Source organism: Carassius carassius, chromosome 16 (assembly GCF_963082965.1).
Source record: "Carassius carassius chromosome 16, fCarCar2.1, whole genome shotgun sequence".
Taxonomy (NCBI): domain Eukaryota; kingdom Metazoa; phylum Chordata; class Actinopteri; order Cypriniformes; family Cyprinidae; genus Carassius; species Carassius carassius.
In genome coordinates this window covers 5858508-5872506 of record NC_081770.1, presented here as the reverse complement: position 1 = coordinate 5872506, position 13999 = coordinate 5858508, and the positions used below count along the sequence as shown (strand labels likewise).

At 39.8% G+C, this 13999-nt stretch overlaps 1 protein-coding gene across 1 annotated transcript in view; it reads left to right on the top strand.

The window, feature by feature from the left end:
• The window catches only part of LOC132159314 (carcinoembryonic antigen-related cell adhesion molecule 1-like), a 54921-nt gene extending 41963 nt beyond the window's left edge, over positions 1-12958 (top strand). The window contains exons 4-6 of the mRNA XM_059568831.1: positions 11055-11363; positions 12651-12797; positions 12921-12958. Of these exons, the coding sequence (XP_059424814.1) occupies positions 11055-11363; positions 12651-12797; positions 12921-12958 (494 nt within the window). The remainder of the gene's footprint in view (positions 1-11054; positions 11364-12650; positions 12798-12920) is intronic.
• Positions 12959-13999: the final 1041 nt, after the last annotated feature.

Genomic DNA, 13999 nt, shown 5'->3' with positions numbered 1-13999 from the left:
ATGAAGCATCACACCAAATGCAACACTGAGCAATTACAGCAATTTTAGGATGATTGTAATTTAAATGGCTGAAAAATCATAAATACAACCACTAGTAATATTATTTAATGGCTTACCACTTTTGACCAACAGGTGGCTCATTAATCAAATCATCTTGGTGTGTTATAAGACCGACTGCATAGATCCAGTGTACAGAAACAGATCTGTTTTTCACCCATCGTTTTATGTTTATTGAACACATAACCTACTGTGTTACAGTATATGCCCCGGAAGGGATTTTGACATAAATATGCATATATTTGACCATTCATGTGCAAAAAGACACAAAATTCATGATCACATGCTGTCTTAGAGAGTGTGCATGCTTCGCATGTATGTCACCACAAGAGCTCAATAATAAACCTTTCAATGAAAATTCCCATCAAACAGACAGACACACACACACACACACAAATCAAGCTGTCATTTCATGTACTCTTGGGGACCCCTCGGTGGCCACAGAGGCCCTAAGCCAGGGGTTGGCAACCTATGGCACGCGTGCCAACAGTGGCACGCAGAGGGATAATCGCTGGCACGCAAGCAATAAGGAAAACTGTATAATGACGTACAGTTTGATGTAATAACTTCTCATAGTCACACAGCCTGTTAGGAGCAACAAATACTATTAAAGTGTGAGAATTAACTTGTATGGATGCACGTGCAAACACTGCACATACTAGATGCTTCAGATCAAAGCCTCGGTGTAACAGCACTCGTCAATGTCAAAATCACTGAGATGGCCAATCAGATCAAAGTAGGCGGGGTTTACTGTTCACAGAAGCAGAGCGCGAAGCGTCAGTTTAACGTTAAAGAGAGTGAGGTAAGATGAAGCTGCAAATCAATTAACATTAGTCAACTTTTAATAATACGTTTTACCATAGAAATGTTAAATGACCTAAAGCTATATCCAGTGATGAAAAATTTTCTGAAATATGGCCATTTTGAGAGAAAGAAAGTGGGGGGGGGGGGTAAATTGTCTCTCTGCAGACAATAAAGCGATTTTGCCCCTTTGTTGTTGAGAAATATAATGTAGCGATTCAGTATCGATTAATAAAAGTAGCGTGACAACACTCTGAATGCTACTTTTTGCACAGCACGATCTCAGATCTCTGTGTGCGAGTGGTGTGTGTTGTGTGTGTGTGTCTGTGTGTGCACGTCTATCAATTAAAGCAGTGCATTAACGTTGATTAAACGTTAAAAAAACGTTTTTTTTATCGTATAATAAAAAATTGTGTATGTACCGTTTAAATACAGAATTATATCGGGGTGTGTGTGGGGGGGGCTGTGTTGGCACAGTGGTTAACCATAAAAATAAAAAATGGCACGTCATGCCGAAAAGGTTGCTGATCCCTGCCCTAAGCAGTCGTTTAATTTAATTAATTAATTAATTTGTAATTTTTACTCAACCAACTAGTTAGAATACATTTGATGGAAAATGAAAGGATTTAATGTTCAGAACAGAGCTAATATACATTATAGCAAATGTCTGCATGAAAATCGCTCTCGGTTACTAACGTAAACTCGGTTCTCTCTAGATGAGACAACGAGTGTTGCGTTAGCTAGCTTACGCTACGGGAAAATCCCTTTTTCTCTAAAATACTGAAGCCAAAAAATTATCCTTAATTTTGCATTAATTTAAAGAGCATTGTTGCCCATGTAGACCTAGTTGAAACAGCTCACACGCCTATTCATCGCTCTGCAGCAACTGCTGTAACCTATCGAAGGACTGCTCGTGACGTAGGCACTAATGAGGGCACGGGCACCCGTGCACATCATGTCCTGCCAAAAGGGGCGTGGCTTATGTCTATGTAAGCTGAGTCCAGATAGGTTACTCTTCGGTTTTTCATTGATGAAGCAAAAAACACAATATAGCACAAGCATGGCAGGGTTACGCAACACTCGTTCCCTCATCTAGAGAGAACCGAGGTTACGTTAGTAACCAAGAGCGTTCTCTTAAGAGAGTCCTCTCATGTTGCATAATATAGCTTATGCTATGGAAAGCCCACTGTAAAACACTGTGCGTGTGTAGTAACATTCACACATATATTCCCCAGGGCATGTGCCCGAGGTATACAAAATATTGGGTAAATCCAGACCAACAACGTGGGTCTGTGATGATGGTCTAGGTCAATGACATCATCACTAGAGTGCCAACCTAAATTTTATTATATTTTGTGTGTTGACAATGTGTATGTTGATAGATGGTACCAAGATCATTTGTTCAATGTGTTAAGGTTATGAAGGATACAAGAGTCAGTGGTTGTTTTGAATTATTTATTTATTTTGTAAGTTTACATTTTTACAGCACGTGTTAGATCTTGCATGTCTAATCCAGTGTTTGGAGGTGGGTTCTGGTAGTGTGCATATCCGGAACGTGCCATTTTACAAAATGGAGGGAGACATGAGTGCTATGAAGTGTTAATGTTTGAGTGTTTGTTATGCATGTTATGTATGTTTGTATTATGGTTACTTCATGTAAAAAATGAGTTTATGAGAATGTATATTAGTTATGTAGCTACTAAGGCTTTGCTGTGAAAGTCTGTATTGTGTGTTTTTGAGAAAGGTTCCTCCCCGTGAATATGGTTTGATCCACCAGTGTTTGGGCGGGAAATTTGTGTATTTAAACAATGGTCTGATCAGAGTAAAGGAGGTTGCATCCTGTGAATTCTGGGCCAATGTAAGAACTTGTCTGAGGTGAGACATGCTGATTGTTATGTGGATGTACCACTAGGCATTGTTTAGTGCCAGTTTTTGCTGCTCACAGCATTTTGTTTTTTATTTTTTTAGCACCAGAATATGTTGCATTAAGTGTTTTTTTGTTTGTTTTTTTTTGTTTCTTTGTTTATTTTTGTGCACCACATGGACTGCTTCTTGAAAATGCAGCTTCTAAAATAAATCACAACTGGCATTTTGAAAATCACTCCTGTGTACTGAGCCTTCCTAACTTCTCCCAGGCCTTTCGGCTTTTCTCTACATGACAGGGTCCGAGAATATAATATGACCATCTAAGGACAAATGTGCTTATCACAGTATGACAGCCAGATCTGTTAGGTTTAGGTCCGTGCTATCAGCACCCTCATAAACAACTGTTTGCACGACACACAGTTCCGACAAATCAGTGTATATACACCTATACTAACAATAGCTTAGCCTGCAGGGCAGGAACTTCCAGGTTATAGAACCTAATGAATGTAGACGGGGAGGGCCAGCCTGCTGCCATACAAAATTCCTGGAGTGAAACACCACTAGACCATGCCCATGAGGAGGCCATGCCTCTTGTGGAATGAGCTCTGATGCCCAGCAGGCAGCAAAGGCCCTTTTACTCATAAGCCAGAGCGATAGCATCAACTATCTATCTGGAAGGCTCTGTTTCAACGTGACTTGCCCCTTGGTATGGCCACCAAAATCCACCAAGATCTTGGAAGAGCTGACAGTGAAATGACTTGTGCCTTGAACGGAGTGGAGAATGCTCGGTTTGAGAATGACTTTAGAGTCATTAGGTCCAAACCCGATACACGCAGAACTCACAGAGAGTGCATGCAGGTCGCCCACTTACTTGACCGTGGCGAGAGCCACAAGGATAGCAGTCTTAAATGAAAGATAGTGCAGATCCACAGACTGCAGCAATTCAAAAGGGGGGCCCTGCATAGCGTACAGGATCGTGGAGAGGTCTCAGACCAGAACCAGAGGGGGGCCGGGGAGGGTTTAATCTCCTGACAAATGCTGCTATGGGAGCCACGTACACTTTGAGCATGGAAGGGGACCTACCCTTCCCCAACAGCTCCTGAAGGAAGGAGAGGATCTCCACAACACTACAGCATTCTGGGTCTATGTCTCGACTTGAGCACCAGCAGGAAAACACTGACCACTTTGAGGTGTAAAGCCTTCTAGTAGAAGTCGCTTTCGCCTGTGCAATAGTGTTCAACACTCCCTCTGGGAGGTCCGCAGGTACCCGTTGATGGCCCAGACGTGTAGGGCCCATAGGTCAGGACGCGGGCACCTCCTCACTCAAATCGGCCATGGGGTCCCTCTCTTTGGTGAAAAATACTTGACAGTGCGCGTTCTCTGGTGACGCAAAGAGATCGACTTCCACTCTGCCAAAGGTGTCCCAGCGAGGCATTCCGCCAGGGTGTGGAGGCTCCGTGATCTGAGACCCCCCTTGCGGTTTAAGTAAGAAACCACTGCCATGTTGTCCATATGGACTAAGACATTGTGTCCCTTTAAGCAGGGGAGGAAATATCCCCATTCCCGACTGCTTAGATCTCCAGAAAGTTTATGTGTAAGCGCCCTTCCTGGGCTGCCCACAGGCCGAATACCGGCCTGCCCTCGTAAAGGGCGCCCTACCCTGAGTTGGAGGTGTCTGTTGAGATTAGCACTGTCAAGGCCGTAGCCATAAGGCCCAGCATCCTCTGAAAATACTTTAGAGGAAAAATAATCGATACAGAGTCCCAATCTATCCCCAGAAATGAGATTTTCTGACTGGGAGACAGCGAGCTCTTGATCCAATTCATTTGGAGACCCAAATCCTTTAAATGGCCGAGGCGCCAAAGATAGACCGAATGGACGGTGTACTGATAGCTCTGGCCCTCGAAGGTGAATCGCAAGAAAGGCCTGTGATGGGGCGTTATTGGAATATGAAAATAGGCATATTTCAGATCCACTGAGATAAACCAGTCTCTCGGACGTATCTGCGTGAGAATCTGTCTGGTCATGAGCATTTTGAACGACCTCTGCATTAGGGCTTTTGTCAACTGTCTGAGATCTAGGATGGGTCTGAGACCGCCATCCTTCTTTGGGACGAGGAAATATCTGCTGTAGAAACCTGCATCGCTCTGAATCAGCAGAACGGTTTCTATAGCACCCATTCTAAGCAGTTTAGCAATCTCGGAACGAAGTAGATGAGCTACTTCCTCTTTCACTGTGGTTTTGACCCTGGCTCGAAAGCACGAGGGTCTGCGATCAAACTGCAGTGAAAAGCCTTGTTTTATAGTGTTTATTACAAAATCCAACACACCCAAAATCATTTCCCATGCTTTTATGCTTAAAACTAGAGGAAGTATGGTATATGGGTTCTGGCCGATGTGTGTGTGCTGCGCATAGCATACAGTGTTTGCTTGTGGGTGCGCACTCAAGGAGACGTGCGCACTCTCTGCACACAGACCACATCTCGTGTCTACAGATGGGTTATTGGACACAGAATGCATCTTGCATTTATTGATGGGGCTCTAAGAGAGTGGGTGTCACAGAGCAACCCGTGTTTGTGAGTAGGGGTGAACACTGCACAGCGGGCACATTTCCTACATTTAAAACACACGGCATGAGTTGGTTTCATTGATATTGGCAGTGAATGAGTGTGTGACACTGAATGGGCAGTGCTTATGTGTAGGGGTGAGCACTGGGGTGTGGGCAAATTTCCTATGTTTGCAACACCTTCGGCATGAGCCGGAAAAAGAGACATAATGCTCTTTTTGATAATTATTTGTGTGGCCGTGAAAACGACCTTTGGGTACAGGCGAGCGGGTTGTGTAACGGGCTTGTTGGCTGTAAAATACACTTCTCCAGTCACCTCTGCTGAGGGATCTGAGAGAGCGTTATCTTTGATGGTGGTCCGGCCAAAGCGAGACTCGACCATCTTAGTCTTCCTAGTGTGGTCAGGAAGACTTTGAGGGCTCAGGTTTCAGCTTCTGCCTGGATCCCCGAGGGAAAGGCAGTCTGTGGTAGCTAGAAGAGCATGAGCACTGTTAAAAATCCCTATGCTGTGTTCAGGCTGGGGGGCTGCTTTTTAGAGAGACTCGTCGTGGAACTAGAACGCTTCGGCAAGACATGTCGCATGGCCTGCGAAGTCTTCTGCACCTCTGAGTACCTCTCCGCAAAGCCCTTGACCGCCGGACCGAAAAGACCGGCAGTAGACACCAGCGCGTCAAGGAATGTGGCTCTGTAGGACTCCTTTATGTCAGACAGCGTCAACCACAAATGTCTCTCAGTCACCGTAAAGGACGCCATACTCCTGCCAATAGCCTGAGCAGTGGACTTGGTGGCTCGTAGAGCTAAGTCCGTAGTGCTTCTGAGGTCTGTAAAAAGGTTCGGGCCCGCCTCATCCATTTTGCGGAGAAGGTTGGCCTGATGCACTTGTAGCACTGCCATTGTATGAAGCACTGATGCGGCTTGGCCAATGGCGGTGTAAGCGCGACCGATCAAAGCCGAAATTGTTCTGCAGTCTTTTGAAGACAACGATGGCTTAGAGCGCCATCCAGTGGAAGGTGTGTTGCTACTAGCTCCTTGACGGCAGGAATGGAGAGGTAGCCTTTGTCCTTTCGCTCCATCCACGTGAGAGATCATGAAAGAGACAGTAGGCTGCAGCCTAACAGAAAATGGCGCCTTCCAGCTTTTAGTAAGCTCCTCGTGGAGTTCTGGCAGGAAGGGAGCAGGCCTCACGTGTGACGTTGAGCGTTGCCCGGGCAGGAAACAGCCATCCAGCCTGCTGGACGTGGGTTCCTCAGGCAGAGAGGAACAATAGCACTATTATAATGATTTTTAAATTATTTTAATAATGTGGAGTAAACTTGGAAAACAGCCTAATAATGCTTTTCATTGATTTTTTTTTATTTTTCATGGGCAAAATGCAATCAATGATTTTTTTAAATTAAGCATTCAGATTGAAGCGAGGAATCATGACAGCCCTAACCTCCCAAAATGATGGGGTGTGAAAGAACATCGAAGCTGGTCTTGCACTATTGATCGTTTCAATCACCCTCGGAGGCAGATAGATAGATAGATAGATAGATAGATAGATAGATAGATAGATAGATAGATAGATAGATAGATAGATAGATAGATAGATAGATAGATAGATAGATAGATAGATAGATATGAGTCTTATGAGTGTTATGAGTCACATCTCTCACTATTTCTCTCTGTTCTTCAGGTGTGTTTGCAGATATAGATAAAATGCAGTCAGTGTCAGTGATGGAGGGAGATTCTGTCACTCTATACACTGATGTTACTGAATTACAGAAAGATGATGAGATAGAATGGAGGTTTAAAGGAATTCTCATTGCTACAATCAGTCGTGACCCCAGTGGTAAATCAGGATTGGTTAATACTGATGGGGAATTAAAAGAAAGACTGCAGCTGGAAAATCAGACTGGAGAACTTGAGATAAGAAACATCAGAAACACAGACTCTGGACAGTGGAAAATAAACATCCTCAGCACCGGAACATCTGTATCAAAGATATTCAACATCAGTGGTGAGTGCCTCACCTTTTTTTAATGGGTTTTTTTTTATTACCACTTTATCACTCTCTGAAAAAGAAATGTAAATTTGAATTCTCCAATTATATTTAATAATTTTTTTGTTACAGATGCAAAATGTTACTGTTTAAAGTGTATTTTATACACAGAATTTCAGTTTAGTATGCGTCATGAGAAATGTTTTTTATTTTATTTTCTTTTGGTTGATTCTTATTTACATACTTGTGCCATCCAAGTGTTGTATAATATGTGATATCATACCAAGTCAATGTTTTAACATATTTACTTACAGTTATTATTAATAGCATTATTTTTGCAATGGTACCAAAACTGGTACAGAGAACCTTGTGATTTGGTACTACTGGTACCCACTACTACTGTTTTATGTTATTTATTATTTGAAGGACAAGTGCCACTAATATTATGTTTTTTCTAATGTTAAGAGGATTAAATAAAGAAGTATTATTTAAGTGTTATTGTTTTATTTTATTCTTATTTTTTTCAGAGGCATCCACTTTGGTATTATTGAGTTTGTGTACTTTCAATTCAATTCAAGTTTATTTGTATAGCGCTTTTTACAATACAAATCGTTACAAAGCAACTTTACAGAAAATTATGTTTCTACAATATTTAGTAATAGCTTATAAGTGGTAACTGTCAGTTTGTGCACGTATGACAGGATTTGTACAAAAATTTATACAAGACGTAGTCAGCCAGATGATGAACATTATTCATATTATTAATAATTATTGTATGATGCAGTCACACTTGTAGCAATATTTGTTAGTTCTGTTTGTTGATTCAGGGTTAGCATCATCTGAGGTCCTCTGAGGGATCAGCATCATCTCTTCTCAGGTGTTCTGGATCCAGACTGGAGCTTGTGTAAATCCCGTAGCAAAACATAGAAACAAATAGAGACATCATTAGCATAGCTGCTGATCCAACAAAGTAAAATTTATTAGTTTAACCCAAGCTAAAGAATAAAAATGCGCATTTGATCAGATATAACTACACTCACAATTTAAGATACATTATTCGAATGCTTGGCGAAAGAGATGTGTTTTTAATCTAGATTTAAACAGAGAGAGTGTGTCTGAACCCCGAACATTATCAGGAAGGCTATTCCAGAGTTTGGGAGCCAAATGTGAGAAAGCTCTACCTCCTTTAGTGGACTTTGCTATCCTAGGAACTACCAAAAGTCCAGCGTTTTTTGACCTTAGGGTGCGTGATGGGTTGTAGCGTGGTAGAAGGCTAGTTAGGTACGCAGGAGCTAAACCATTTAGGGCCTTACTACCACTAATACTACTTTTAGTGGTATTAGTACTGACTAGATTTTTTGGTGTTGTTACATCCTTTGACTGTAAATAAATAAACAATCACAGAGTCTATTTTATACAATTATTTGATAAAACTGACAAATGCTTCGCAGTGCATTTTTTTTTTGGCTGTAATTTACAAACTGTTGTTAAAAAAACTTCCTTGTTTACAGCAGTTTCAGTCTCTTTCAATATAAAAAATCTTTACTGGTGTCCCTCAGTTTTCTTAACAAACGTGTTTATTTAAACTAGTGGTGGGCATAGATTTTTTTTTTATCTAGATTAATCTCACTGTAATCTTTTAATATAGATTAATATAGATTAATCTAAATTAAAATGGCTCATTCGAATTCTGCCGAAGGCATTCAGAATAATTTATGCTACCCAAATAAAATAATGACTAAAAGTAAGTCTTTGAGAAGGGGTTTCTCAAGCCAGGTGGTGCATTAGACCAGGGGCTCATCTCCCATTTCCAAAATGCATCACAAAGTGCTTGAGAAAGCTGTAAACTAATTTCACATTGCACAAGGTGCAAACAACCTTATGCCTGTTACACACATATTTAATCTGCAGTGCGTATGCGTTGCATATTCTTTCACGCACCCATGTTAACGGATTCCAGTTGCGGTCCAGGAGCATTGTGCCTGCAGCAGATAGCACATAACGCACACGGACTGCATGTGCACTGCAGACGGAGTATGTGTGAAACTTATAGTCTGTGACTGAAGAGGTGATGAGAGACAGGTGACTGCTATTGGTGGGTGCTGATGAGTCCGGGCAAAAGATTATGGGAAATGGAGTCAGGGGTATACTGACAAGAGTCTGTTATGCAGTGCCTTGCATGGCCGGGGCACTCCAGCTAGCAATTTTAAGCATAATGCCAAACCTTTATATATAAAAAAGCCCTATATATTCTCCTCAATGCATGTTTAAGAAATAGTTTCTAGGCTGTACATTATGATAGTTAGTATACCTGTTTACCATATTTTAGTTTAGTTTATAAGCTGTCAGATGAGTCCATTATGATATCAGACCTCTCCAACTCAAAATTTTCTAGTGACTTTTTACATCAAAATTTTTCAATGGAATGTTTGTGAATTGAATTTTGATTCAACAGAACGGTCTGTTAATATTGTCTCAATGAGCCAATTCAAATAATTAGTTTACCAAACAGTGTTGTTGGCACAAATACATATTTTACAGTTTAGCAATTACAATCTAGCAATTGTATATGCCCCACTGTCTAGTCAAAAACCATTGAATATATTAAATTCATACTGTAGAAAGTTGCATGATGTTTATTATACTAAACTCAATGATCTCTGTTAAATATGTTTAGTGAAAAATGTTTTAAAAGTGATCACTGACAGAGACACTGTTTGTGTTTGTTCTCCAGTTGTGTCTGTAGATGGATTGAAGTCACTGTCAGTGCTGGAGGGAGATTCAGTCACCCTCAACAACAATGTTAATGAAATACAGAGAGATGATGTGATACGATGGAGGTTTGAACATCTAAACACTCCTGTAGCTGAAATCAATAGAAAGGAAGGAATCTTCAAAACATATGATGGTCCTGATGAACGATTCAGAGACAGACTGAAGCTGGACTGTTTTACTGGATTTCTGACCATCAGGGAGATTGGAACCAGTCACTCTGGAGTTTATGAAGCTGACATCATCAGGACCAGCATCAAACACACCATACACAAGACATTTAATGTGACTGTCAGCGGTGAGTCCATCAATGCAATAATGAATTTAATTTGACCAGCACTGTGTGAAGAGTTTAGATGGAAATAAACATGTATGCATTAAATTAACTGTTAAAGTCTACAGTATATTTGTGGTGTTGTTGGTTTAGTAAAAAAAAAAAAAAAAAAAGGAATAATTTCAAAATGAGCTACTATTTTTTATTAAGGTCAGTTGTCGCACCATATGATTGTATGATGTAGTGACACTACAGCTGAACATGAGACATTAAAGGTGTTTGGCACTATCTCCTGCTGTCTGTCACTGTAGATGCTTCTCATGCTACTCTCATTTCTGATGGATGTTCCTGGATTCAACACTGATGATTTATTGGTAGTTTTATAGTTTGTGCTGGTATATTAATAGTGTTCAGTGTCTGTATGACAGATGCTTAATTTCTCTGTTCATTATTCACTGTTCAGTTTTATAATGAGCTCAAATGTTCACCTGTATCAGTTGTTCTGATGAACACATTTCTCTTCTTCTCTTTGTCCGTCCTTTGATGGAAATCTACTGTTAGACTTGAAATATGCCTTTATGACCAGTTAAGTGTTCCTGTAGAATTTAGACTTTAATTAAACTTTTGTAGACTTCCTGAGATTTGTGAAGTGGCAAGTGTTAAAAAATCTTCCTGTATGTATTTAATTCATGTCCGTGTAGCTGTTTTTTATTCTTCATGTGTTTGTTGATGTGACAGATGCAGGGAAGACAGTGTCAGTGATTGAGGGAGAAACTGTTACTCTACTGACTGTTACTGAACTACAGAAAGACGATCTAATACAGTGGATGTTTGGGGAGATTGTCATAGCTGAAATCAATAACGCAGATCAACGATTCTCCATATATGATGGTCTTGATGGGAGATTCAGAGACAGACTGAAGCTGGATCATCAGACTGGATCTCTGACCATCAACAACACCAAAACCATAGACTCTGGACTTTATGAACTGAAGATCATCAGCAGCAGACACATCATAAACAGGAGACTCACTGTTATTGTCACTGGTGAGTAGATCAAATCTGTCAGTGTAAAATTGATCTGATTTAAATCACAGCTCTAAGAACGTTTTTAAATTTACTCTTCATTAAACATAACAATTGTATCAAACTATTTTAGTTTGTTGGTGTCTCAGAGAGGTTTGGTGAAAAATACTGCATGATATCCATTCATTTATGATCCAAACTGCTTATTAAACTTAATTTAAATTGAAGTATCAGTTTTGATAGTCATGCCACGTCATGATTGCAGTAAAACCTGAAAACGGTGTTACAAAAAGGAGATTTGCACTAAACATTTTGTTACCTATCACTCATTTAAACAAAATCTGTTTGCATGTGTGTGGAAGTATGCTTAGTGTTAATAAGCATGTGTTTCTAACATAACTGTATTTTCAGCTTCAGAAACTTATCAGAACATTATTAGAAGGATACAACAAACACTGTAACATGATTGATATACAGAGGGAGATTCTTAATAAATCATACAGACAAGCAGATGTGTCACACGTTAGGCGTTTTCTTTATAACGTTTCCTATGTAAGAAAAAAAACCATAATTAAACAAGCTGCATTCTTATTCTGGGCTCATCTGTTTGACTGTACATAGTAGGTCTACTTGATTAAAGATGCATTTACAAAGTTTGGTCTTTTAAAAACACTGTCTTAATGCATTCAATGCTAATCAATTTTGCTCATTTAGAATTGTTATATTATTATAATATCGCTATTACAAACATTTTCCATAATAGAAAAAAAAACATTACAATGATATTAAGGCTTTACCTCACTGATAATGCCTCAGTCAGGTCAAATAAATGTTTAATTAGTAGCTTTTCACACTAACGTCTGATACAAAACACTCAAAACAATATCAGTTTCAAAATATTTAGGAAAAAAGTCTCCTGAGAGAGAAAGAATCAGTAGCGGAGGATGTCTTTAGCCATTATAGTACAACGATCAAGGGATTTCACCAAAAACACATGTGCATTAAACATCCACTACATAACGGATCTGATTCAGTACGTGCTTCAGCTTCAGCGAGGATCTCTTAGGAATCATTACATAGACAGAACAGGTATTTCAACAATGTGTACAGTAATACTGTATGCTTACTGTGATGCTTTATATTACAGTTGTCCTCTTGCATTTTACATTATAGTAATCTATATACAGTCTGTGGCTGTCTCTCTCTATCATTACAGCATCAGGTCTTCACTCAGGTTATATAGTGCTGATGTTTATATAGTGTGTGTGTTATAGATCAGACACACTTTCACACTAATGTCTGTTTCAGGTCCAGGTCTGTCTCCAGCTGCTGTAGCAGGGATTGTTGTTGGTGTTGTTGCTGTTGTTATTCTGCTGGCTGTACCTGTGGCTGTACATGTAGCTGCTGTTGTGAATAACCATCGCCGCATGATCGCTGAACTAGAAAGACAAAAGAGTAAGTATCACACACAGTTCATATAATATGAAAAAATAAATAAAAGTCTGATGAGTGTTAAGATAATAACAGATAAAGGGCAGATACAGATCATCTGTGAGCTGTGTCTCTGTTTGTCTGTAGAAAACTCAAACTTAACACAGTTTCTGCAGATGTTATGATAGAGTTTGATCTCACATGCTTTTTTGTGTGTGACGTGTCTTTATAGTAATGATGATATTAAAGCAGAGGTGTCCAAACTCAGTCGTGGAGCGCCGGTGTCCTGCAGAGTTTAGCTCCAGCTTCTCTCAACACACACACACACACACACACCTGTCTGAACGTTTCTAGTATTTCTAGTCAGACCTTGATTATCTGCTTCAGGTGTTTGATTGACGTTTGTGGTGAACTCTGCAGGACACCGACGCTCCAGGACTGAGTTTAGACACTACTGTATTAGAGATATTCAATATTAAACCACATTACTGTAAAACTGTTCATCTCTAAACAGCGTTACAGAAGAAACCCAGAAGTATTAGAGACAGCGCTGACCTTGTGCTTTGTAAAACTGAAGAACAAGCTGTGTGTGTTTCTGAACATACTCTGAAACAGAGAAGTCATAGTTTACTCAAAGCTAACCTAAAGAGAGAAACTTAGACATTAAACCAATAATAAATATTATTAAAGAAAGATAAATACATCATGAATTATCTGCCGGAGCTGCAACATAAACCTGGATGTACACTGTGTAAGAACAGCACAAGGATTGATTTGTGATTTGATAAAGTGACAGATTGATCTACTAATAATACAGAGAAACACACATTACAGTGTGAGCACAGACTAATATTAAAACACTTTCTCCGTCTCGTAAGATCTGATTTAATCACAATGACTGGCTTTCTGGACCGTCTGATAGTAAAATAGCTCACAGGTGTTTTATCAGTCCGTCTGTTCACAAGATATCAGGTTAAAGTGAGGGATTTTGAGCATGAAATAATGACAAAGATTGTGATATTAAATCTGAGTTTGATTTGAGACGTGTATTAACAGCTACATCGACGAGAAGAACTATTATATAATATAACACATATAGCTATAGGTTCTTGTGCACCTGTGAGAATGAAAGATTTACAATCAATTCAAATCTGTTTGCTTTCAGGAAGTGTTAAGCATACCTCTTCAGCCTTCTTCAGAGCTGTAAGATACGTATGATTTGGATT